Here is a 27,007-nt window from a genome sequence, read left to right as displayed (position 1 = left end):
CTTTATTAAAATGATAGGACATATAATTATGCATTAAAGTAAATCAATTTTATATATATTCATATAATTCTAAGTATAAAGTGTAGTATTCTACTGTCTTAAACATTGTTAATCTTTATTTAAACATTTCATTGCAAAATTACTTTCACTTACTTTTTAAAGTTAGAAATCTTCCTTCCACACTTTTTAAGGCCACAGGAAAACTAGCTGATTGAGCATTCTCTTCTGGATTTCCATTTCAGCTGCTCCACTCTAGTTCCAACTGGCTAAATACACAGATGGTATTTGGACTCTTACCTAACTGCTAGTCTTTTTTTTTTTTTTTTTTTTTTTTTGCAGTACGCGGGCCTCTCACTGTTGTGGCCTCTCCCGTTGTGGAGCACAGGCTCTGGACACACAAGCTCAGTGGCCATGGCTCACGGGCCTAGCCGCTCTGCAGCACGTTGGATCTTCCCGGACCCGGGCATCCGGTTAGGAAGCCTTAACTGCTAGTCTTAAGAGAGGAAGTGATCTTCATACTCATCTTTGTATTTTATGTATTTAACAAAAGGAAAACCCTAGCTTAGCTCTCTAGGACCTTCTTGCCTTATGATTCAAGGTGCCTCGTAAGTTGATCATAAAGAGCATAATTGTATGACATTGCTTGCCAGAGTACTGTTCACTAATCATGACCAAATTACCCAGCTGTTATATCATTTACTTCTGAATTCTTTGTCACCATGACAATAATCTTGTATATATCATAAAATCTTAGTTTTCCAGAACCACTAAGAAATGAATGGGGGGTGGGGGTTATGGGATAGCCGAAGGCTTGTACCTTTAAGCACCAAAATTTAAATTTTACTTTTATAAGGGGATGGAAGAGGGCATAAAAAGAAACTGTTCTAAAAAAATGTGTTTTCCTTTCAAATTTATTTCTCTATTTATCTTAGTGTTGTCTTAAATTCTTTGGCACTCTTCCCATTTAAGCCTGGGTAATTCTAAACAGTGATTTTTGACCTGTATTTTCCTATCTCTCATCACTGTAACAATTTTTAATTTAATTGAGAGCCTAGATGATCACCTTTATTTCCACAGCTACAAGATATAATTTCCCTTTCTCACCTTTTGCCCCTAGCCTCACTCTTTTCACATTAGCTTCTTCTTAAGAAGGAAATAATAGCCTAGAATCAATCTTCAAACAACCGAAGTATCAATTAACAGACTATCCTTGATAAGAGTTCATTGTTTTCTCTACATGAAAACCTAAAATCTCAATTCTGTACGATAAAATGTACTTCAAGATCTGACTTTTATTATTAAGTATTACTATTTTAAAAATCTCTCTTTACTGTAAGAAGGCAAGTATTAGAAGATAAGGCCTTTCAAACTGACTACTTAAACTTTCTGCCACAGAAAAACAATTTTCTAAAGATGTGTATCTTTAGAGTATCTTTAGTAGTATCTTTAGAGACCTTAAGGACAAAAAGGTTAAGAAATAAGCATAGGGCTTCCCTGGTGGCGCAGTGGTTGAGAGTCCGCCTGCCGATGCAGGGGACACGGGTTCGTGCCCCGGTCCAGGAGGATCCCACATGCCATGGAGTGGCTGGGCCCATGAGCCGTGGCCGCTGAGCCTGCGCGTCTGGAGCCTGTGCTCCGCAACGGGAGAGGCCACAACAGTGAGAGGACCGTGTACCGCAAAAAAAAAAAGAAATAAACAAACATAGAGCCTAAAGGAAAGAAAAAGATAGGTAATAGACACCAACATATGTAAATGCCCAAAAAAGGCTTAAAAATAATCCGTCAAGGCAAAATTTCCACTCAGGAGAACAACCCAGAGGTGGAACTCGTGCAAATACCAACAGGCAGTGTGAGGCACTGGATCAGAACTAGGCAGTTTTCCAATGATAAAAATACTGGTAACATACAAGCCTTAAATGTAGAAAACAGGCATAAAATCACAATACTCTTTTCAAATATTCCAGTAGAAATCACTTACCTCATCATAATAAACTCTCAGTTCTGCTCTTTTAGATTTCAAGTCCCAGAATACTACAGTACCATTTTCATAACCTATTAGCAGCTGGAAAACATTAGAACAATCATTTTTGTAATTCTAACATTAATTTTACCTTGCTCCAAATAAAGATTAATGTTAATACAATAAAGTATAATCATACTACATTATACAACTTTATTTAGAATACCAATTTTTCCAAAACTGAATACAGGTTTTCTACATTGAAAAAAATTGGCAAATGAACTCTACTTCAATACAAACATTTACCAATGAAATCTACCTCATTCCAAAGAGTATATTGAGAAAATATGTAAGTATATATGAAACAACATAAAAATAAATGAGAACATTGGAACAAAAGAAAAATGGGATAGAAAATGAAGATGAAATAAAGGATGAAATGTGATAACTTTAACAAACAGTGTATATGCCATTCAGTTTTTTGCACTTGAAAAATGTGGCCACAAATTTGGCTTCAAATTTCTTTCTATCAAATCCAATTTTCTGACTTACGTCAGTATTTTAAATTGGTGATTTATGAACTCTCTGCAGTTCACAAAGGTATTCTAGAGATTCACATCATTAAATATAGTTGATACTGACTTATAAATCAATAAATAAGACAATTAACAAAATATACATTCTTCATTTCAAAAGAAAAGGATTTGAGAACAGAAAATGATTATTAGATGATCATATTCAAGACTCAGTCATTCAGTTAAATACTGCTAGCTGTGCTGATGGTTTTTACTATGATTCTGAGTTTTATTTGTAGTTATATTTTGTTAAATTTAATCTACCATTAGTAAAAAAAAACCCAGAAAGGATAAAAATAGGCCAACGTTCAAATAATGATATTTCACAGGAATGTGCCTTAAGATGATTTTCTTGAAATCCATTAGTATTTCTCTGGTGAAAATTCTTATACTCTTAATAAAGATGTTTCAGTAACTCCAAAACACAGTGGTAAAAACAGAAAATATAATGGTAGTTATAAGTTACTCCTACATAGCTTCTTGAGACCTAATCATTTCCCTAGAAATTTTATAACAGAACACAAAAAAACAACAAAAATAAGCCAGCTAGTAGTTTTAACAGGAAACAAAATTTCAAATATCAGATCATGAAAGCAATGCATATTACTTTTGAAGGCATAGCATATACTTAAATGTTTTATTATTAAACTGCAAACAATAAATTCTAAAATTGACTTAAAAAATTGAGCTTTCTACATATTAAGTTAAAGTAAATGGCATAATGACTTCATAAATTTAAAAAGTCAAAATTAGTGTAAACAAAGACTTTCTTAAAATAAAATTTATATAAAGTAATATATACTGTACTAAGATATGTATTAACTTCAACTTTTTTTTATATACCAGAGAAAATGATAAACAATAAAACCAAATCCTATGAGGTGTATGATAAAAGTTTCTATGAAATGTACGGAAAGAAGATTTATAAGTCTAAAAAGTTTGGAAAATCTGACCTAAGCAAGAAAATGAATAATATAACCTTTCAGAAACTGAGCCTCAAGATGTAATGGAATGATATCTAAAATGCTATTATATTTTTTATAATAAACACAAGATAGAAGTCATTTTGTTTATAAAACATTATAAGCAATAGCCCCAGTAAATCACAAAATATAAAATAATAAACCTCAAAGTATCAAAAAATTGAGATAACTATACAAGATTGTGATATGGGAAATATGAAAATACATTAGAAACACTTAAAGAATTGAGAATGAGAAAAACAGCCCCTGACATCCAGGAGACACCAGACAAAGTCATTCTGTGACCATGATGAATCAAGACAAAAATAAGATCCCTCTGTAATCATGCCTGATCACATCAAAACAGGAATATTGCCCACATCACAAATACATATCATATATGTACATGTGTGTGTGTGTATATATATACATATACATATATATGTGTGTGTGTGTATATATTTATATATATATATATAGGCAAAGAAGTAGGTGATTTCTTCACTACATATTATCAGGACCTGGAAAAGTTTCTGAAGAAAATAGATATCTGCAAAAATATCTGTTAAATTAGTTAGTAAATACCAAATAATCAAAATCAAAGATACTATATATTCTCTAACAAACATGAAATAAAATTAGAACTCATTGACAAAAATATTTTGGAAACTAAAAAATATGCATTTAAGTAATTATGGCCAAACAAGAAATCATAATGAAAAGTATGAAACAGAAAAGAACAAAAATGCCTCATATAGAACCTTGTGGGATACAGATGATCCTCATCAAGAGGGAAATATATGGTTTTATAAATACAGGCATACCTTGAAGATATTGTGGGTTCAGTTCCAGACCACCTCAACAGAATGTAATATCAAAATAAAGTGAGTTATACAAGTTTTTTTTGGTTTCTCAGTGCATGTAGACTTCTATACTGTAATCTATTAAGTGTACAATAGCATTATGTCTAAAAAAGCAATGCACATAACTTAATTAAAAGTACTTTATAGCTAAAAAATGCTAACCATCATCTGAGCCTTCAGTGACTCATATTTTTTCAAGAGTAATATCAAAGATCACTGGGCAGAGGTGGGATCAAGATGGAAGAGTAGGAAGACCCTGAGCTCACCTCCTCCTGTGCACACACCAAAACTACAACATATATATAAAATAACTCTCTCTCAGAACAACCTGAAGACTGGCTGTACAGCTTTTTTACAATTAAGGATATATATTTTTTTAATCACACAGAGACAGGTACAAGGGTGAAAGAAGTGATCTAGTCAGGACCCACACCCCCAGCAGGTCACCCAAAAGACAAAGGGGATATTACAAACTCAGAGGTCCCAGCCAATGCTCACTTCAGCTCCAGACCTCCCACCAAAGCCACCAAGCACACACAGTCTGCAAAGGGACACTCCTATACAATGACACACTTTCCACACCAGGTGAGACAAATGTTTTGCCTAATTAATAAAGACAAACACTGAAAGTGAAACAAATTAAGAAGGCAGAGGAATATGTTCCAAATGAAATAACAAGATAAAACTCCTAATGAAATGAAGATAAGTAATTTACATGATAAAGATTTCAAAGCAATGTCATAAAAATGCTTACCAAACTCAGAAGAATAGAGGATCACAGTGAGAACTTCAATAAAAAATTAGAAAATATTAAAAAAGAACCAATCAGAGCTGAAGAATACAATAACTGAAATGAAAAATATACCAGAGAGAATAAAAAGCAGATTAAGTGGTAAAGAAGAATTAATAAATGAGTTGGAAAACAGAATAGTGGAAATCACCCAATCAGAACAGTAAAAAGAAAAAGTTTTTAAAATGAGGATAGTTTAAGGGACCTCTGAGACAACACTGAGTGTCACAATATTCATGTTATAGGATTTAGTCCCAGGAGGAGAAAAGAGAGGAAAAGGGGCAGAAAATATATTTGATGAAATAAGGGCTGACAAATTCTCTACCCTGGGGAATGAAATAGATATCCAGGTCCAGGAATCAGAGACAGTCCTAAAAAGATGAACCCAAAGAGTCAACACCAAGACACATCATAAGAAAAACAGCCAGAGTTAAAGAGAGAGAATTCTAAAGGTAACAAGAGAAAAACAAAGAATCAAACAAAAGGGAACCCCCATAAGGCTCTCATGGATTTTTCAGCAGAAACTGTAGGCCAGAAGACAGTGGCATGATATATTTAAAGTGCTGAAAGGGAAAAACCTAAACCAAGGATACTCTACACAACAAGGTTAGGCATTCAGAATTGAAGGCAATATAAAGGTTCCCAAGACGAGCAAAAAGTAAAAGAGTTTATCGCCGCTAAGCAGGCCACACAAGAAATGTTAAAGGATCTTCTTTAAGCAAAAAAGAAAAGGCCATAACAAGAAATGAGAAAATACATGAAGAAAATAAATCTCATTGGTAGAAGCAAATATAATAGTAAAGGCAGTGGATCAACTGCTTAAAAAGCTGATATGGAGGTTAGATGACAAAAGTTGTAAAATCAATTCTAATTACAATGAGTAATTAAAGGATACACAAAAAGATGTAAAATATAATGTCAAAAACATAAAACATGGTGATGGGATTATAAAAACTGTAGAACTTTAAGAATGTGTTTGAATTTAAATGACTATCAGTTTAAAACAAATATCTATCTACCTACCTACCTATTTATTGCATAGTAACCAAAAACCAAAAACCTAGAATAGATACACAAATACAAAGAGAAAGAAACCCAAACATAATACTAAAAAAAATCATCAAACCATAGGGAAGAGACTAAAAGAAGAAGAAAAGAATAGAGAAGAACTACAAAAACAACCAGAAAACATATAACAAAATGGCAAAAAGGACATGCCTATCAATAATCACTTTAAGTGTAAATGAACTAAATGCCCCAATCAAAAGACACAGGGTGGCTGAATGGATAAAAAAAACAAGACATCTATATGCTGCCTATAAGAGACTCACTTCTGAGCTAAAGACACACATAGACTGAAAGTGAAAGGATGGGAAAAGATATTCCATGGAAATGGAAATGAAAAGAAAGCAGGAGTAATATAACTCATATCAGACAAAATAGACTTTAAAACAAAGATTGTAACAAAAGGCAAAGAAGGGCATTACATAATGTTAAAGGGGGGTCAATCCAAAAAGAGGAACTAATATTCATAACATATATGCACCTAACATAGGAGCAACTAAATATATAAACCAAATATTAACAGACATAAAAGGAGAAATTGACAGTAACACAGTATTAGTAGCGGATTTAATACCCCACATACATCAATGAATAAATCATCCAGACAGAAAATCAATAAGAAAACGTTGGCCTTCAACGATACTTTGAGCAGTTGGACTTAATAGATATCTACAGAGTATTCCATCCAAAAACTATAGAATACACATCTTCTTCAAGTACACATGGAACATTCTCCAAGATAGATCACATGGTAGGCCACAAAACTAATCTCAGTAATTTAAAGAGTAAAATCATATAAAGTATCTTTTCTGACCACAGTGGTATGAAACTAGATATCAATTACAGAATGAGAGGTGGAAAAGACACAAACACATGAAGGCTAAACAATGGGCTGCTAAAAAAAAATAATGGGTCAATGAAGAAATCAAAGAGAAAAATTTTTTTAAATGTCTTGAGATGAATGAAAATTGAAACACAACTTTTCAAAATCTGTGGGATGCAGCAAATACAGTTCTTAGGGGGAAGTTTGTAGCAATACAGGCCTATCTCAAGAAATTTAAAAAATCTCAAAAAACCTGACTTGAAACCTAAAGGAATTACAAAAAGAAAAAACTCAGAGTTAGTAGAAGGAAGGAAATAATAAAGATCAGGGGAGAAATAAATAAAATAGAGACAAAAAAAAGGAGAAAAAGATCAATGAAACTAAGAGGTTATTTTTTTAAGATAAAGAAAATTGATGAAACTTTAGCCAGACTCATCAAGAAAAAAGAGAGAAGGTCCAATTAAATACAATCAAAAATGAACATGAGGGCTTCCCTGGTGGCGCTAGTGGTTGAGAGTCTGCCTGCCGATGCAGGGGACGCGGGTTCGTGCCCCGGTCCGGGAGGATCCCACATGCCGCAGAGCGGCTGGGCCCATGAGCCATGGCCGCTGAGCCTGCGCATCCGGAGCCTGTGCTCCGCAACGGGAGAGGCCACAACAGTGAGAGGCCTGCGTACAGCAAAAAAAAAAAAAAAAAAATGAACATGAAGTTATACAAGATATCACAGGAATACAATAATTGAAGAATACTACAAACATTTACACAACAACAACTTGAACAATCTAGAAGAAATGGACAAACTCATAAATGTACAATATCCCAGGAAAAAACAGAAAGTATGAACAGACACCAATTACCAGTAATGAAATTGAATCAGTAATAAAAAACAAAAACAAAACTCCCAACAAGCAAAAGTCCAGTATCACATAGCTTCACACTGGAATTCTACCAAACACTGAAAGAAGATTTAGTATCTATCCTTTTCAAACTCTTTTAAAAAACTGAAGAGAAGGGAACACTTCCAAACTCATTCTTTGAATCCAGCATTACACTGATACCAAAGCCAGGCAAAGACACTACAACAAAAGGAAATTACACGTCAATAAATCTGAAAAATATAGATGCAAAGATCCTCAACAAAATATTAGCAAACAAAATTCAACAATATATAAAAAGGATCATACACCATGATCAAATGGGATTTATCCCAATGGTGCAAGTTTGGTTCAGTATCTCCAAATCAATCAATGTGATACACCATATTAACTAAAGGAAGGATAAAATCACATGATCATTACAATCAGTGCAGAAAAAGCATTTGACAAAATTCAACAACTATTCATGATAAAAATCCTTATCAAAGTTGGTATAGAGGAAATATATCTCAATATAATAAAAGCCATTTGTGACAGAACCACAGCTAACATCACACTCAATGGTGACAAGCTAAAAGCTTTTCCTCTAAGTTCAGGAACAAGACAAGAATGTCCACTCTTATTCAACACAGTATTGGAAGTCCTAGCCCCAGGAATCAGACAAGAAAAAGAAATGAAAGTCATCTAAATTAGAAGGGAAAAAGTAAAATTGTCACTATTTGGAGATGACATGATACTTTATATAAAAATCCCTAAAGACTATTAGAACTAATAAATAAATTCAGTAAAGATGCAGGATACAAAATTAATATACATAAATCTTCATTTCTATACATTAAAAATGAACTATCAGAAAGAGAATGCAAGAAAGCAATCCCACTTAAAATTGCATCAAAAAATATAAAATATTTAGGAATAAAGTTAACCAAGGAGGTGAAAGACCTACACTCTGAAAACTATATGACACTGATGAAAGAAACTGAAGACAACATAAATAAAGATATTCTATGTTCATGGATTGGAAGAATTAATAGTGTTAAAAAGTCTAGGGGCTTCCCTGGTGGCACAGTGGTTGAGAGTCCACCTGCCGATGCAAGAGACACGGGTTCATGCCCCTGTCCAGGAGGATCCCATGTGCCATGGAGTGGCTGGGCCTGTGAGCCATGGCCACTGGGCCTGCGCATCTGGAGCCTGTGCTCCATGGCAGGAGAGGCCACAGCAGTGAGAGGCCCACGTACCGCAAAAAAAAAAAAAAAAGTCTATACCACCCAAAGCAATCTACATATTCAATGAAATCCCTATCAAAATATACTATAAAGCTAAAGTAATCAAAACAGTATGACACTGCACAAAAACAGACACATAGATCAATGGAACAGAATAGAGAGCCTAGAAATAAACTCACACACATATGGTCAATTAATCAACAACAAAGGAGGCAACAATATACAATGGGAAAAAGACAGTTTCTTCACATAAGTGGTTTGGGGAAAACTGGACAGCTACATGTAAAAGAATGAAACTAGACCATTTTCTCACAACATATAAAAAATAAACTCTAAACGGACAAAAGAGGACTTCCCTGGTGGTCCAGTGGTAAAGAATCTGCCTTCCAATGCAGGGGACGGGGGTTCGATCTCTGGTTGGGGAACTAAGATCCCACATGCTGCGGGGCAACTAAGCCCGCACGCCACAACTACTGAGCTCATGCACCTCAACGAGACAGCCTGCATGCTGCAAACTACAGAGCCCACATGCTCTGGAACCCGTGCACCACAACTACAGAGCCCACTCACCCTGGAGCCTGCATGCCACAACTAGAGAGAGAAAACCCTCATGCCACTACTAGAGAGAAGCCCACGTGCTGCAACGAAGAGCCCATGCACCACAATGAGCACTGCAACGAAAGATCCCACATGCCACAATGAAGATCCCATGTGCCACAACAAAGACCTGATGCAGCCCAATAAATATTTTTTTTTAAAAAGCCATAGCAATGGGCATACCATTAAAAAATAAATAAATAAATAAATGTACAAAAGACTTAAATATAAGACCTGAAACAACAAAACTCCTAGAAGAAAACATAGGCAGTATGTTCTTTGAAATCAGTCTTAGCAATATTTATTTGGATCTGTCTCCTCAGGCAAGGACAACAAAAGCAAAAATAAGCAAACAGGACCACATCAAACTAAAAATCTTTTGCACAGTGAAGGAAAGCATCAACAAAATTAAAAGACAAGTACGGAATAGGAGAAAATATTTGCAAATGATGTGACTGACATTCAAAATATATAAAGAACTCATACAATTCAATATCAAAAAAAACAAACCATCCGATTAAAAAATGGCATTTTTCCAAAGAAGCTATACAGGCACATGAAAAGATGCTCAACATCACTAATCAACAGGAAAATGCAAGTCACAACCACAATGAGATATCACCTCACACCTGTCAAAATGGCTGTCATCAAAAAGACAACAAATAATTAACAAGTGTTGGCAAGGATGTGGAGAAAAGGGAACACTTGTGCATTGTTGGGGAGAATATAAACTGGTGCAGCCGCTATGGAAAGCAGTATGGAGGTTCCTCAAAAAAATTAAAAATTGAACTACCATACGATCCAGCAATTCCACTCCTGGGTATTTATTTTAAAAAAAGGAAAACACTAATTCAAAAACATATATGCACCCCAATGTTCACTGTAGCATTATATACAATAGCCAAGATATGAAGCAACTTAAATGTCCATAAACAGATGAATGGATAAAGATGTGGTACACACACACACACACACGCACACACACACACACACACACACACTGCAATATTTCTCAGCCATAAAAAGGAATGAAATAATGCCATTTGCGACAGCATGAATGGACCTGGAGGGTAGTATGCTAAGTGAAATAAGTCAGACTAAGAAAGACAAATAGTATATGTTTTTACTTATATATGTGGAATCTAAAAAACAAAACAATCAAATACAACAGAACAGAAACAGACTCACAACAGAGAACAAACTAGTGGTTGCCAGAGGGAAGGGTTGCAAAATAGGTGAAGGGGATTAAGAGGCACAAACTACCAGTTTTAAAATAAGTCATAGGCATGTGATATACAGCACAGGGAACATAGTCAATAATATCATAGTAACTTTGTATGGTGCATAATCTATAAAAGTATCAAATCACTATGTTGTACAGCTGAAATTAATATAAGTAAACTGTATTTCAATTAAAAATAATCACTGATGACAGACCACCTTAAGAAATATAATAACGAAAAAGTTTGAAATACTGTGAGAATTACCAAAATGTGACACAGAGACATAAAGTGAGCAAATGCTGTTGGGAAAATGGTGCCAATAGACTTGCTCAACTCATGGTTGCCACAAATCTTCAATTTGAAAAAAGATGCAGTATCTGTGAAGTGCAATTAAGTGAAGCACAATAAATCGAGGCGTGCCTGTACATATTAAAAGGAGAAAAGTATAAATTTTTAATAAATATAAGCATTTAACAGTAGAATGTCAAGAAAAAGAATAAAGTCCAACAAATAGAAGAAAAAATGAGTCATCTTATCCAGGAGCAAAGCATACCTTTCACTTATTCAAGTTTTCAGGAATTTTGAGTTTTCCACATATAGATTTCCTTGTTAATTTTATAGCAAATTATTTTTAAAACTTTTGTTGCTATTTTGTACAGGATCTTCTCTTTATTATGTTTTCTAAGAGGGTATTGTTTCTATAGTTGGATTTTAGTATGCTACCTTCTAAATTATTTTATTCTTTGTATTAATTTTAATGTTGATTTTCTTAGGCATTCCAGGTTATATTATCATATAATCTAAAATAGAGACTATTTTACTTCTTCCTTTCCAATTTTTATACCTCTAATTGTTTGTACTTGTCTAACTGCATTACTAAAACATCCTATAGTGTTAAAAATAGTGGAGGGGATGAGCATCCTTGCTTTCTTCCTAACTTTAGTGACAATGTCTCTCGGTGTTTCCCTATTAAATAAAATCCCAGATTATATATATATATATATAAAATTATTATATAATTATACATATATATATAATATATATAACATATATCATTAAAGAAGTATGAATTCATTCAATATTTTATAAATTTATTTTATCAGGAATAGATGTTTAATTTTTTAATATTTTTATTGAAATATACATATAGAAAAGTACACAAATTACAGCTGTGTCTTTCTTTAGTAATGACATTTAATTTTTTTCTTCCAATTTTGAGACATAATTGACATACAGCACTGTATAAGTTTCAGGTGTACCACAAAATGACTTGACTTAGATACATCATGAAATGTTCATCAAATAAGTTTAGTGAACATCCATCATCTCATACAGATACAAAATAAAATAGAAAAATTTTTTTCTTTTGATGAGACCTCTTAGGTTTTGCTTTTTTAACAACTTTCATATATAACATACAACAGTGTTAATTATATTTATTATGTTGTACATTACATCCCTAGTACTTATTTATCTTATAACTGGATGGTTCTACCTTTTGACAGCCTTCATCCAATTCCCCCTCCTTCCACTCCCTGTCTCTGGTAACCAAAAATTTGATCATTTTTTTCTATGAGTTTTTTGTTATTTTGAAGTATAATTGACCTACCACATTTTGTTAGTTCCTATTACACAACATAGTGATTTGGTATTTCTATACATTTCAAAATGATCACCACAATGAGTCATAGTTATTGACTGTATTCCTCACATGACTCATTTATTTTGCAACTGGAAGTTTGTTAAGCTTAATCTCCCCCACCTATTTCTTTCCTCACGCCAAACTCTCCTCTCTTGCAACCACTTGTTTGTTCTCTGTATTCGTAACTCTGTTTCTGTTTTGTTATATTTGTTCGTTTTGTATTTTAGATTCCACATATAAGTGATTCACAACAGTATTTGTCTTTCTCTGTCTGACTTATTTTACTTAGCATGATACACTCTAGGTCTACCCATATTGTTGCAAATGACAAGATTTCATTCTTTTCATGACTGAAAAATATTCCTGTGTGTGTGTGTGTGTGTGTGTGTGTGTGTGTGTGTACCACATCTTAATCCTTTCATCTATTAATGGGCACTTAGGTTGCTTCCAAACCTTGCCTATTGTAAATAATGCTGCAATAAACATAGAGGTGCACATATCCTTTCTAATTAGTGTCTATGCTTTCTTTGGATAAATATCCAGGAGTGGAATTACAAGATCAATTTATTTTTAATTTTTTGAGGCGCCTTCATAGTGGAAAACCACTATGCCTTCCATAGTGGCTGCATCAATGTACATTCCCATCGAATGGAAAGAAATTTTTGTTTCTGGATTTTTTTATTATTGTGTTTCATTCTCAATATGAAATGCACAATCAAGTATACTGTGTGGGAATCTATGCACTGTAAGAATTTTTCTTCATCAGGCCGCTCCATGTCACCCCCTAAGTGAAGACATAATTGAGCAGTACTCCTTGCCCAGATAGTACCAACCAATCATCTGACCCTGTCTATGAACCAGGCCTGAATTCTGTCCTACTCCATTAGCTGGTTTTAGATATTCCCCTCCTACTCCATAAGACCATATATGTGGGTTGAGAGAAAGGCATTGTTGCAACATAGGAATTCTTGGTTCCCCATTTATCCAATTCACTTAGGCCTTTTGGACAGTTCAAGGCTGATTTCCCAAATATACCTCTTCCATTGTAAAATGGACTGTCACATCCCTCACCCAATCCTAGGAATCAATGAATATGATGACATCCAACTCATGCTGGACAGGTCAAGTCACAGTCACTTGGTGTCCCATCGTTAGGTGTTCAGTCTCCACAAGGGCCCATTAGCATACCAGAAGTTACTTTGAAAATGGAGAGCAGCTGTTGTTCCTCTCTTATGGGGCTTTCCAATAGAGTGTTCTTAACTACCAAATACATTAAGCTCTAGCAGATCATAGATACCAAATGGTAGGGTAGGCTGCACTTGGACTTAGGGAAGAGACCTTTTTTTCTCTAGGCTCTACTCAAAAGTGGCAGAATTTTGGATAACCTAAAAAACTGATTTGGAACAGTAATTTCTAGGGCCTTATATACTATTATCTAAATCCAAAAGCACCCACCAACTGACATGACACTTTCTTAATAAGGAGAAATACAAAAGCTTACATTTTATCTTAGAGGAGATGCCCCTCCATCCCCAGACCATTAGACCTTCAAAATCATCACATATAGGGCCAGGTCCTAGATATTTATGGGATAAAGCCTTAGGACACATGAGTCTCTGACATATGAATCTTATGAGCTATATAGCTACTTGCCACTTCTGCTCACCAGATGAGAGTTGGAAGACCTCAGAAAGTGTCCTTACTTGGAAATAGGGTCTTTGAAGATGTAATTAGTTAAGAATTTTGCGACGAAATCATCCTTAATTTAGGGTGGGCCCTAAAATCAAATGACTGGTGTCCTTATAAAAGAAGAAGAGAGGATAAAGAGACACAGAGGAAAAGGCCATGTAAAGACAGAGAAAGAGATTGGAGTTATCCTGCCAAAAATCAAGGAACATTAGGAGGCACCGGAAGCTGGAAAAGGCAAAGAAGGATTCTCTTCCAGAGCCTTCAGAGAGAGAATGGCCCAACCAAGACTTCTGGTGTGCAAACTGTGAATTAGTAAATTTCTGTTGTTTTAAGCTACCCAGTTTATACAACATTGTTATGGCAGCCCTAGAAAGCTATACCAGGTGTCAGGGTCATACTCTTTCCTATCAGGGCTTTGACTTTAACAAATAAGACCTTTCAAACTATGTGTTCAGTCTCCTTATAAAAAGATCCTGGGCCTATTTTTAGCACAGTCTGCCCTAGAGCTGCAGAAGCTAAGAGTTCCTTTAAAGTTGTTTTAGAGGGCCTCTGGAATGCCTTAAATCAGTAATGAACTGTTCTAAGTTGATCATTTTATTTTCATACAGTCTCTGTGTTTTGGTAGGTGAAATAATGCTCCCTCCAAAACTGTCTATGCCTTAATCCTCAGAACCCATAAATATATTACCTGATATTACAAAAAAAGACTTTAGATGTAATTAAGGTTTGTTGAGATGGAGAGAGTATCCTGGATTATCCAAGTGGGCCCAATCTGAACATACGAGTCCTTAAGAGTGATGAACCTTTCCCAGATGTGGTTAGAAAGAGGTTTGATGGTGGAAGGAAGTCAAAGAGATGCTAAATTACTGTCTTTATAGATGGAGGAAGGTGGCTACAAGCTTAGAAATGTGTAAAGCCTATAAAATCTGAAAAAGGCAAGAAAAGTTCTCCTCTAGAGCTACCAGAAAGTAATGCAACCCTGTAGTATTTTGATTTTATCCCAGTGAGACCTGTGTTGGACTTCTGGCCTACAGAACTGTAAGACAATACATTTGTGTTGTTTCAAACTACCAAATTTGTCATAATTTAAATTGGAATAGAAAATAACACAAATGGCATCAAAGCAAGCTATTTTATTCCATCATCATTATAATTATCATTGCCCTTTATGAATTAAGTACCACAAATATTCGATCTCCTGTTGGCTTGCCTTTCCATTAGCCCCTCATCCTAATTAATCAAAGAATGTTTGAGTAATTTTGATGTCACCACATGATAGGGTTTAATACTTCACTTGACACCTTCACTGGGTCCTTTGATTTTAGGTAGGAGATAACTCAACTCTAAAATCCCATCCTGAAGGTCTACAGTCTAGAACAGGGGTCAACAAACTTTTTATGCAGGGATAGAGAGCAAATATGTTAGGCTTTGCAGGCATATAGTTCTGTCACAACTGTTCAGCTTTGCTTTTGTAGTAAGAAAACAGCCACAGAAAAACATGTTAACGCATGAGCATGGCTGTGTTCCAAGAAATCATTTTACAAAAACAGGCAGTACACTAGATTTGTCCCATGGGCTACAGTTTCCTATCCCTGATCTAGAACAATTCTGATACTATTATCTTAACTAGGGTACTGTAGAAAATAGACTGAGGCAAGGCCTAAGTGCTAATGTTTCACTAAGAAGTATAATCTCAGGGCTGCAATAATAAAGGAAAAGTGAAGTAAAGCAAAGAAGTAAAAGATGATTCATTATCATACTAACCACTATTTCTTGGGGAGAAGCAGAAGAGACATAGCCAATAACCCAGCAGGTGTATTTACTTGGCTTGCAGGATGTCTCTAACAGCTTACAGGGAAAAACCATGATTCAGAATAGCCCAACCATAGGAAGGAAGGGAGGGAGAATTTATTTCTTGTGTCTTGTCTAATAATATTGGTCAAGGTTTTCTCCATGGGAAATTAACACCCCTTCACTCCAGGGCTGTGTCATTTGACCCCTTTGGCATCTGTTAGGGAAGCCAGATCTCATGCCTTACAGTATGGCACATTATCTAAATCCAGAATTAAAGAGAGGAGCCAAAGACTCTGGGTATAGCCAGTCAGCTTCAAAAAGTAGTACTGCATGAAGCTGATTAACCCTGACAAAACTGAGATGAAGCAAGCAGCCAAGGGTTTGAGAGATATGCAAAGCTGAGAGAATCTAAGGAGCTATACACAGTAACATGCCCAATACAGGTACCTCTCAGTCCAAGAGCACCCTCTTGTATTTGATAGGCTAATATGCAGTTTCTTTAGTAAATGGTGTCTCAGGGACAGGGGGTTCTATTTTCTGATTTTATGATACTATTTTGTTTCAGCAGGAACCTTAACATCAGTAATTTGTTCCTTCTTTCACTGCACCAACAAGCCTCCATGAAAGTTTTCCCCTTCCAGGTTGAATTTATCCCAGAAATGCAAAAATATTTACATTAGAAAATCTATTTACATATTTCAACAAATAATTAAGGAACAGTCATTTTGTAGTGTAAGTACCTGACAGTTAGCTTTTTAAATTGCAATGTAAGTGCCTGACACTAAGCTTTTGATTACTGAGGCATCTATTGCAAAGACCTCCACCTGAAATAAACCCATTGCCAGCTACACTACTAGATAAAGAGCCAGGATGAGCCACCCAGGAAGTTTCCTTTTTTTTTTCTTAAGAAAGCTCTGGTTGACTTAGATAAACTGGCCATTTGACTGACTGCTTGCATTTCCCTTCTTGCACTTTAATGCCTCCTCTTGTTTTAAATTCACCAATAAAGTGAACCTGCGAAACCATAGGTATCCCACCCCGATCTCAATAAAACTCCAGGTCCATGTTCCCTCCCTCCCTCCCTCCCTCCCTCCCTCCCTCCCTCTCTCTCTCTCTCTCTCTCTCTCTCTCTTTCTCTCTTTCTCTCTCTCTCTCTCTCTCCCCCCTCCCTCTCTCTCTCTCTGTCCCTCTCTCTCTCTGTCTCTCTCTCTCTCTCTCTCTTTCTCTCTGTCTCCCCCTCCCTATTTCCCTCTCTCCCTGACCACGACATCCCTGTGTGGCCCCAGGCATGCCATGTACTCTCCAGGAGCTATGAGTAATAAACCATGTTTTTCAAAGTTCTCAGATAGTTGTTGCTGAGGTGTGTCTTGCAATCATAATAAGAATCACAAGGGCTGTTCCAGCCTCAACACTGGCTTCAAAAGGGTTAACATTTGTGAAGACTCACCCAATTGAGTGTCACCAGGCATTTCTACTATCACTGTCAATACCATCTTTATCAATAGGCTGAGACTGGTACAAAACACATCTTGATACTATAGAAAAGCATTAAATAAAATTCCACACCATTCATAATGTAAAGCCCTTGGAATACTGGAAAGAGGTGGAAACTTTCTAACTTCATCAATCAAAGGTCTGCAGCAAACATCTTAAAGTTGAAACCTTGGAGGCATTTGCTTTGCAATTAGAAACAAAAGACAGTTCCCATTAAAACAATTTATATTCAGCACTACACTGGGTTCCTATCCAACAAAACAAATATATATATAATATATATATTTTAAGGCAAGTCAAGGAAAATTTAAACACAAAAATTTTTCCTGCCCTTTGGCCTCCTCTCTCCCCTCTACTGTACTTTGTGCACCTGCATTTCGCATTGACCAACCCCCCCCCACCCGCATCGGCAGAAATACCTGCTCAACGATAAAGAGCAACATTCTCCTAGCACCAACTAGACAACTCCTTAAAAGATAACATTCCTTTTTAATCTTGTAAGGGGTCACAATGACCCATCACTTTGTACTTGCAGATCTGGATTGTGTAAACTATCTACATAATTAAGGGTATAGCCCTCTGTCTCAAAAACCTATATAACTGTGCTTTGACCTCTAATGGGTAGAACAGTTCTCAGAGTTTTCTGAGAAGCTGTTCCCAGGTTATAATCTTCAATTTGGCTCGAATAATGTTTTCCATCTCTTTCAAAAATTGACTATTGGTTAATTTTCCATCAACATATATATGAAACAAAATTTGTCTACAATTGCTATGCTTTTATACACAAAATATTTCAGATAATCTAAAGATAGCTACTATCTTTCCGTGATGTAGTCAAATATAAAACATTCCGTGATGTAGTCAAATATAAAATATTCCGTGATGTAGTCAAATATAAAATAACAAAAATGAACAATATATTATATACTAACAATTAATTATGAAACTGATTTTAAGAAAACTAATTCATAGGAGCAATAAAATCTATAAGATACTTAAATTTAAGGTAACAAAAGATATGTATGACTTTCGTGAACAAGTTATGAAGCCATATAAAAAACATAAAAGAAAGCCAAAGTAAATATACCGTGTTTATAAGATGGAAAGATGGAACACTCATGTCTTAACTATGTAAATCTTCTCTAAATACATCAATATGTTCAAGTTTCAAACAAAATCCCAACAAGGATTTACACAGAGCTTGATAAGCTAATCCTAAAATTCATATAGCAGAATAAATGGTCATAAAAAGCCAAGATGAGAGAGAGAGAAGGGGAGACCTACCAAATATCAAGATATTTTGTAAAGTTATTATAATTAATAAAGTGTGCTATTAGTAGAATAATAGATAAATATATCAGTGCAACAGAGAAAAAAAATCCAGAAAAAGACCCACCCAAATATGGGAACTTGATATATAAGTGAGATGTCCTTATAAATCAGTGGAAACTGAACTGACTATTCAATAAATGAATTATTCATATGTAAAAATGAAAGTATACCCTTATTACAAACCAACATAAAATAAATTACACATAGATTAAAATCGAATTGTGAAATGGAAAGCCTTAAAACTGATAGAAAAAATAGAATTATATTTTCCCTCAGGAAGGGAAAGATCTACTGGGTAACAAACAAAATGCAGGAGTCAAATAAAAAGACTGAAAAGGCTGAGTACATTCAAATCAAGAATTTGTATGTGACAAAAGGCTACGGATGGAAAAACTAGTCAACGGGAAGTCAAGTGATTTATTTAAGGTTATATGCTAATAAGCAGTGGAGCCACAATTCAAACACAGTCTTCTGCCTGTAATACTAATTTATTTTGCATTCCTTTTAATTTTTAATTACATAATTAACACATATTATATTCTTTCATAAAAATTTGAACACAAGTAAAATAAGAATAACTTTGACCATTTTCCGCAATTCTAATCACTAGTATCCTCCCCAGATTTATACATTTCCTTTTAGGCTTTTTCCCTTGAGTATCTGAATATATAAGTAAAAACACAAATTCATTATTCAAGTGGTTTTATACTACACTTAGTGTTCTGCATCTTTTCTTTTAAAAATGTGGTTTGAAGAACTTTCCTTATCATCACTGCCTTCCACAGTAAGTATACATCATCATTCATTTATTCAATTTTCTATTAATAGATCTTTAGGCTGTTTTCAGTATTTTGACCTTTGGTCATATAAATAGGATAGATATCTGAAATGGATTTTCTATCTATCAACATGTTGTAAATGTTGATAACAAATTGCCCATACTGGTATGTATACCCATGATTGCTGCATCTAGATGCCCATTTTTCAATGCCTTTTCCATTACCTGATATTATTAATATTTTCAACTTTTAATATTTTGCCAGTCTAATGGGGGACAAGGGGCATACTGCATTTCCCTAGTGATTACTAATGAGGCTGGTTCCTCCTCACTGCCAAACCCTTATCTTCAGAGGTAAGAGGCAACCACACCTTCAACTCTTAAAATCATCTTTTCTAGTAGACTTAGTTTCATATTTCTAATTATATTTATAATGCCATTTCTTGATTTATTAATTAGACATTATCTATTGATTTCCTATTATGAAAGATGAGGATTTAGCAAAAGATCTTTATAGATTTTGCATATTCATTATTTGCCTGCTATATATCTAGAAAACACTGTCTCCCACTTTGTTGCCTGTCTCTTATCTTATGGCATATTCCTTAAAGCTTTCCTAAGGAGGTCCCTACTCCACAGTAACAACCTGTTTCTTATTGTTTTCTAAAACTCTCTGAGTTGCTATTTGAATATCTGTGTATTTTCTCCATCTGGAATTTACTTCTGTGAATGGTATAAGGTAGAGGTCTTATATTTTTTCCAAAATGGATACTAATTGGCCAAAGCCATTTATTCAATAGTTTATCATACCCTGAAACATCTTCTCAAAATATACAAAATTCTCCCAAACACCTGAACCATTTCTGGAATATCTGTTTAGATCTATTGGTCTTCTTATATTCCCCTGTACCAATATCACAATGTTATTCATTCTGAAAAAATGTTTTGCCTATTCTTAAACATTTCATTTTTCTTATGAATTTTAAAATCAGCTTGTAAATTCTTTAAAAATGTAAGTAAATTCTCTATATCCACTTTGATGAGAGTTTTTTTCATGAAAGGATGTTGAATTTTGCCAAATGCTTTTTTCTGCATCTATTGAGATGATCATGTGATTTTTATTTTTCCTTTTGTTAATGTGTGTATCACATCAATTGATTTGCAAATGTTGAACCATCCTTGCATTCCTGGAATAAATCCCATTTGATCATAGTGCATGATCTTTTTTGCACACTGTTGGATTCCGCTTCCTAACATTTTGTTGAGGATTTTTACATGTATATCCATCAGAGATATTGGCCTGTAATTTTCTTTTTTTTGTAATGTCTTTTTATGGTTTTTGGTATCAGGGTAGTGCTAGACTAGTAGAATGATTTTTGGAGTGTTCTGTCCTCTTCAATTTTTTTGCAATAGTTTGGGAATGATAGGTATAAGTTCTTCTTTATATGTTAGTCAGAATTTTCCTATGAAGCTGTCCAATCCTAGACATTTTTGCTGCAAGGTTTCTTTTTTTTTTAATTACAAATGCAACTTCACTCCTAGTGATTGGTCTGTTCAAATTATGTTTCTTCTTGATCCGGTCCTGGTAGGTTGTATGTTTCTAGAAATTTGTCCATTTCATCTAGGTTGTCCAATTTGTTGGCATATAACTGTTGTATTATTATCTTATTATTCTGTATGTAGTATTCCCTCATGATTTTTTTGTGTCTCTGCGGTACTGGTTGTTATTTCTCCTCTCTAATTTCTTATTTTGTTTATTTGGGTCATCTCTCTTTTCTTCTTGGTGAGCCTGGCTAAAGGATTATCAATTTTGTTTATCTTTACAAAAAAACAGCTCTTGGTTTCACTGATCTTTTCTATTGTTTTTTAATCCCTACTTTATGTATTTCCTCTCTGATCTTTATTATTTCTTTCTTTCTACTAACTCTGGACTTTGTTTCTTTCTCTTTTTATAATTCTTTTAGGTGATAGGTTAGATTGTTTGAGATTTTTCTTGTTTCTTTATGAAAGCCTGTATCACTAAAAACTTCCCTCTTAGAACTGCTTTTGTTGTATTCCACTGATTTTGGAGTGTGGTGTTTCCATTTTCATTTGTCTCAAGGTATTTTCTGATTTACTCATTGACCCATTGGTATTTTGGTAGCATGTTGTTAAGTCTCCATGTTTGTTCTTTCCCCATTTTTCTCTTTGTAATTGATTTCTACTTTCATACTGTTGTGGTTTGAAAAAATGTTCGGTATAACTTCCATCCTCTTAAATTTGCTGAGACTTGTTTTCTGGCTTAGCTTTTGATCTATCCTCAACATAATAAAGGCTCTTTATAACAAACCCACAGCTAACATCATACTCAACAGTGAGAAGCTGAAAGCCTTTCCTATAAATTCAGGAATAAGACAAGGATACCCACTCGTGCCATTTCTATTTAACACAGTATTAGAAGTCTTAGCCACAGGAATCAGACAAGAAAAAGAAAAGGAATTCAAATTGGAATGGAAGAAATAGTAACTGTCACTATTTGCAGATGACATGATACTTTATATAGAAAATCCTAGAGTCTCCGCCCCAAAACTGTTAGAATAAACAAATTTAACAAAATTGCAGGATACAAGATTAATATATAGAAATCTATTGCTTTTCTATACACTAACAATGAACTATCAGAAAGAGAAAGTAAAAACACAATCCAATTTAAAATCTCATCAAAAAGAATACCTAGAAATAAACAATCAAAGAGATAAAATATCTACACTCTGAAAAATTTAAAACATTGATAAAGGAAACTGAGAATGATACAAAGAAACTGATACCCTGTGCTCTCGAATTGGAAAAATTAATTATGTTAAAATGTCTATACACCCAAAGCAATATACAGATTTAATGCAATCCCTATCAAAATACCCAAGATATTTTTCACAGAACTAGAACAAATATCCTAAACTTCATATAGAATCACAAAAGATGCTAAATTGCCAAAGCAATCTTCAGAAAAAAGAACAAAACTGGAGGTTATCATGCTCCAAGACTTCAGACTGTACTATAATGTTACAGTAATGAAAAAGTATGGTACTGTCACAAAACAAGACACATACATCAATGAAAAAGAATAGAGATTCCAGAAGTAAACCCTTGTACCTATGGTCAATTAATCTATGGCAAAGAAGGTAAAAATATAAAATGGAGAAAAGACAGTCTCTTCAACAAGTGGTTCTGGGAAAACTGGAGAGCTACATGTAGAACAGTGAGATTAGAACATGTCCTCACAGCATATACAAAAATAAACTCAAAATGGATTAAAGACCTAAATATAAGTCCTGAAACCATAAAACTCCTGGAAGAAAACCTAGGCAGAACACTCTTGACATAAATTGTAGCAAGATTTTTTGGATCTGCCTCCTAAGGCAAAAGAAACAAAGCAAAAATAAAAAAATGGGGCCTAATTAAATTTAAAAGTTTTTGAACAGCTAAGGAAACCACTGACAAAATGAAAAGACAACCTATAGTATGGGAGAAAATATTTGTAAATGATATGGCTGACAAGAGGCTGATATTCAAAATATATAAACAGCTCATACAACTCAATATTTAAAAACAAACAATGTGATTAAAAAATGGGTAGAAGACCTGAATAGACATTTTTCCAAAGAAGACTTACAGATGGCAAACAGGCACATGACATTGCTAATTATGATCGACATTGCTAATTATCAGAGAAATGCAAATCAAAACCACAGTGAGATATCACCTCATACCTGTGAGAATGGCTGTCATCAAAAAGTCCATAAAAAGGGCTTCCCTGGTGGCGCAGTGGTTGAGAGTCCGCCTGCCGATGCAGGGGACATGGGTTCATGCCCCGGTCCGGGAAGATCGCACATGCCGCGGAGCGGCTAGGCCCGTGAGCCATGGCCACTAGGCCTGCGTGTCTGGAGCCTGTGCTCCGCAACAGGAGAGGCCACAACAGTGAGAGGCCCGTATACCGCAAAAAAAAAAAAAAAAAAACCATAAATAGGGCTTCCCTGGTGGCACAGTGGTTAAGAATCTGCCTGCCAATGCAGGGGATGCGGGTTCAAGCCCTGGTCCAGGAAGATCCTACATGCAGCAGAGCAACTAAGCCCGTGTGCCACAACTACTGAGCCTGGGCTCTAGAGCCCATGAGCCACAATTACAGAGCCCATGAGCCACAACTACTGAAGTCCATCGCCTAGAGCCTGTGCCCTGCAACAAGAGAAGTCACCACAATGAGAAGCCCATGCACGGCAATCAAGAGTAGCCCCTGTTCACCGCGACTAGAGAAAGCCCACGCGCAGCAATGAAGACCCAAAGCAGCCAAAAATAAATAAATAGTAAATTAAATAAATTTTTTTAAAAGCTATTAAAAAAAAGTCCATAAATAACAAATGTTGGAGAGGATATGGAAAAAATGGAACTCTTGTACATTGTTGGTGGGAATGTAAATTGGTGTAGCCACTATGGAAAACAGTAAGGAGGTTTCTCAAAAAACTAAAAATAGAACAACCATATCATCCAGCAATTCCACTCCTGGGTATATATCTTAAGAAAATGAAAACACTAACTCAAAAAAATACATGTACCCCAATCTTCATAGCAGCGTTATTTACAATAGCTAAGATATGGAAGCAACCCAAGTGCCCATGAACAGATGAACAGATAAAAATGATGTGGTATATATACATATATGCACAATGAAATATTATTCAGCCATAGAAAGGAATGAAATCCTGCCATTTTCAGCAACATGGATGGACCTACAGAATATTACGCTTAGTGAAATTATTCAAACAAACACAAAAATATATATCACTTATATTTGGAATCTAAAAAATAATACAAATGAGTGTGTATAGCAAAACAGAAACAGATGCACAGATATAGAGAATAAACTAGTGATTACCAGATGGGAGTGGGAAGGGCAGAGGGGCAAGTTAGGGGTATGGGATTAAGAGATACAAACTACTATGTATAAAATAGATAAGCAACAGGGATATATTGTATAGCACAGGGAATTAGAGCCATTATCTTTCAATAACTTTGAATGGAGTATAATCTGTAAACATACTTAATCACTATGTTGTACACCTGAAAGTGATATAATAATGTAAATCAACTATACTTCAATTAAAAAAGTAAATTCTAATGACATCTGATTGGAATTACACTGTATTTATAAATCAGTTTGAAGAAATTCAATGTTCTTTCTCTCACCATCAGGGGACTTGTCTTTCAGGTTCAATATTTATTAGGCTAATTCAGTTTCTATCATTTAAAAATAAAGAACCAAACCCATACTAAATAATTTTAGGTGTTTTATATAGTACTTAGCAAAAATTATATACTTGAAGGGATATTTATAATGAAAGTGACACTCTAGAGATTTTCACATTATCAACTTTGTTTCTCATAATTAAAGGAAAATTATGAATAATCAAAATTAATAAGGATTATTTCTGTAATCTTAGAACATTTTCTATATTATTACCTATTTATAAAATTAAGATTAGCTAATTTATGATTATTTAATATTGGTTGTTTATCATTACCATTACTGAATATCAGGGGCCAATGATTAATAATATTGACAATATTTTTAACTTCAGGCATTGAATATTTGAAAATTAAAGTTGTTCTATGTGTTATATGCCTTCCTCAAAATTCTAGAATTAAATATCAACTTTAGGTGAAACTAAAGACTCAATTTGGGACCATTATTAGTGTAAATAATATGTTCATTCATTTATTTGCTCATTCATTCATTCAACATATTTTAATTTTAGATTACACTGAATGCACTGTGCTAGATGTTAGGTATAAAATAATAGTAAGAAACACCTTTATTCAAGAATAAGGAAAATAAATTCAAGAATAGTGGTATTGTAATACTCACTTTCCCTTCATCTCTTGGGCTATCACTTAAATGTACAACTGGACCTGGATGAGTCTTTGTGGATCTGTTAAATCAATTCAAAAGAGTAATTAAAAAAAAACATTAAAACACCTTACCGTTAGAGACTGAAACAAAGAAATTAAGATTATACTGGAATACACTCCCAATATTCTAGAGTTTAGCTTAGACTGATTTGAGTCTTTGGTTGTTTTTCTTTAAGACTACTTTTTTTTCTCCTACTAACTCTATTAAAGTAGGTCTATTTTTAAAAATCAGGTTTAAGGACATAGATCCACATAACAATGGGATTCTTTATTATCTTATATGCTTATATGTTTGTTGCCAGATCTGGTTCTCTGAAAATTTGACAATGAAGTTTTACTTATACAGCCACAAGGCTAATGCTGCAAACCTGTTTCAACCAAACCGCAAATTACATACCAAATTTAAAATTTCCTTTGACATGAAATCTCTGATTTTGCTCCTAAAGGAAAGTACAGTGGCTCCTTTTATTTACAAATAGACCCCTTCTAGTGATAGCCATCTTACAGAAAACTGAGCAACTAGGGAAACCTAGTTCACTGGTTCTGTCTCATTTATCTGGTTAACTAGGGTAATCAATAATAGTGTAAGAGCGTATTGTTAAAGGGATCTTTGCTCTGTTAATCTGACTTTAAATTTATTCTATTCTAATATCTGGCATGTTTCTTTTATATTTCCTACTTTAACTGATGTCACCGTTGAGTATGAATATGTCATGGTTAAATATGACATGAACGGATATGACATAGATTTATTATTGCTCTTTTTTCCAAATCCTTTCTTCAATGACCTAATTGTGCCAGATTAACCCTAGTATAAGTATATTGACATACTTATAATTTATTTCTTAAGCACACATGAAAGTCATCAAATATTCTGCACAAAAAAAATAATGAAGATTTAAATTTTAGAAATTCTTTGGACTCAGACAAAAGTGACAAATTAAGTAACTCCAGGTTCCCTAGATACTGACTCACCAGAGTAACTCAGAAAAATACATCTTTTTTAGATATTTTGTTAGTGGCTTTATCCTAAATTTTCTCACTTAAAAATGGAGATGATAGCAGTGTACCTACTGAGTAACTGTGAGGGTTAAAATATACATATAGCATCTAACATAATGCCAAAACATAGTACTCAATAAATAGTATGTATTATGATTGTTGTAAATCATTGGAATAATTAGAAATTAGAGTTACTATTTGCATTCTGGGATATGTGCAGGAAGAAAAGGCTTCATAAAACGTTTACAGGGTTTTTTGCATTTCTTTTATGTTTATATGTAATATATTATTCACATATAAATGCAGTGCTTTATTACAGTATAAATGCCTCTGATAAAAGACAATGTTTTTCAATTATCTTTTGGTAACTAATA

At 34.3% G+C, this 27,007-nt stretch overlaps 1 protein-coding gene across 2 annotated transcripts in view; it reads right to left on the bottom strand.

Moving 5' to 3' along the window:
* The window catches only part of STXBP5L (syntaxin binding protein 5L), a 377,334-nt gene that overhangs the window by 213,555 nt on the left and 136,772 nt on the right, over nucleotides 1–27,007 (bottom strand). For both annotated transcript variants that reach the window (XM_082839711.1, XM_082839710.1), the window contains exons 7-8: nucleotides 25,588–25,651; nucleotides 1,979–2,062 (exon numbers count right to left, since the gene is read on the bottom strand). In XM_082839711.1, the coding sequence (XP_082695837.1) occupies nucleotides 1,979–2,062; nucleotides 25,588–25,651 (148 nt within the window). The remainder of the gene's footprint in view (nucleotides 1–1,978; nucleotides 2,063–25,587; nucleotides 25,652–27,007) is intronic.

Source organism: Leucopleurus acutus (genome assembly GCF_964270905.1).
Source record: "Leucopleurus acutus genome assembly, chromosome: 5".
NCBI lineage: Eukaryota > Metazoa > Chordata > Mammalia > Artiodactyla > Delphinidae > Leucopleurus > Leucopleurus acutus.
The sequence above is the reverse complement of the archived record's forward strand: the minus strand, read 5'-3'. Positions and strand labels throughout refer to the sequence as shown.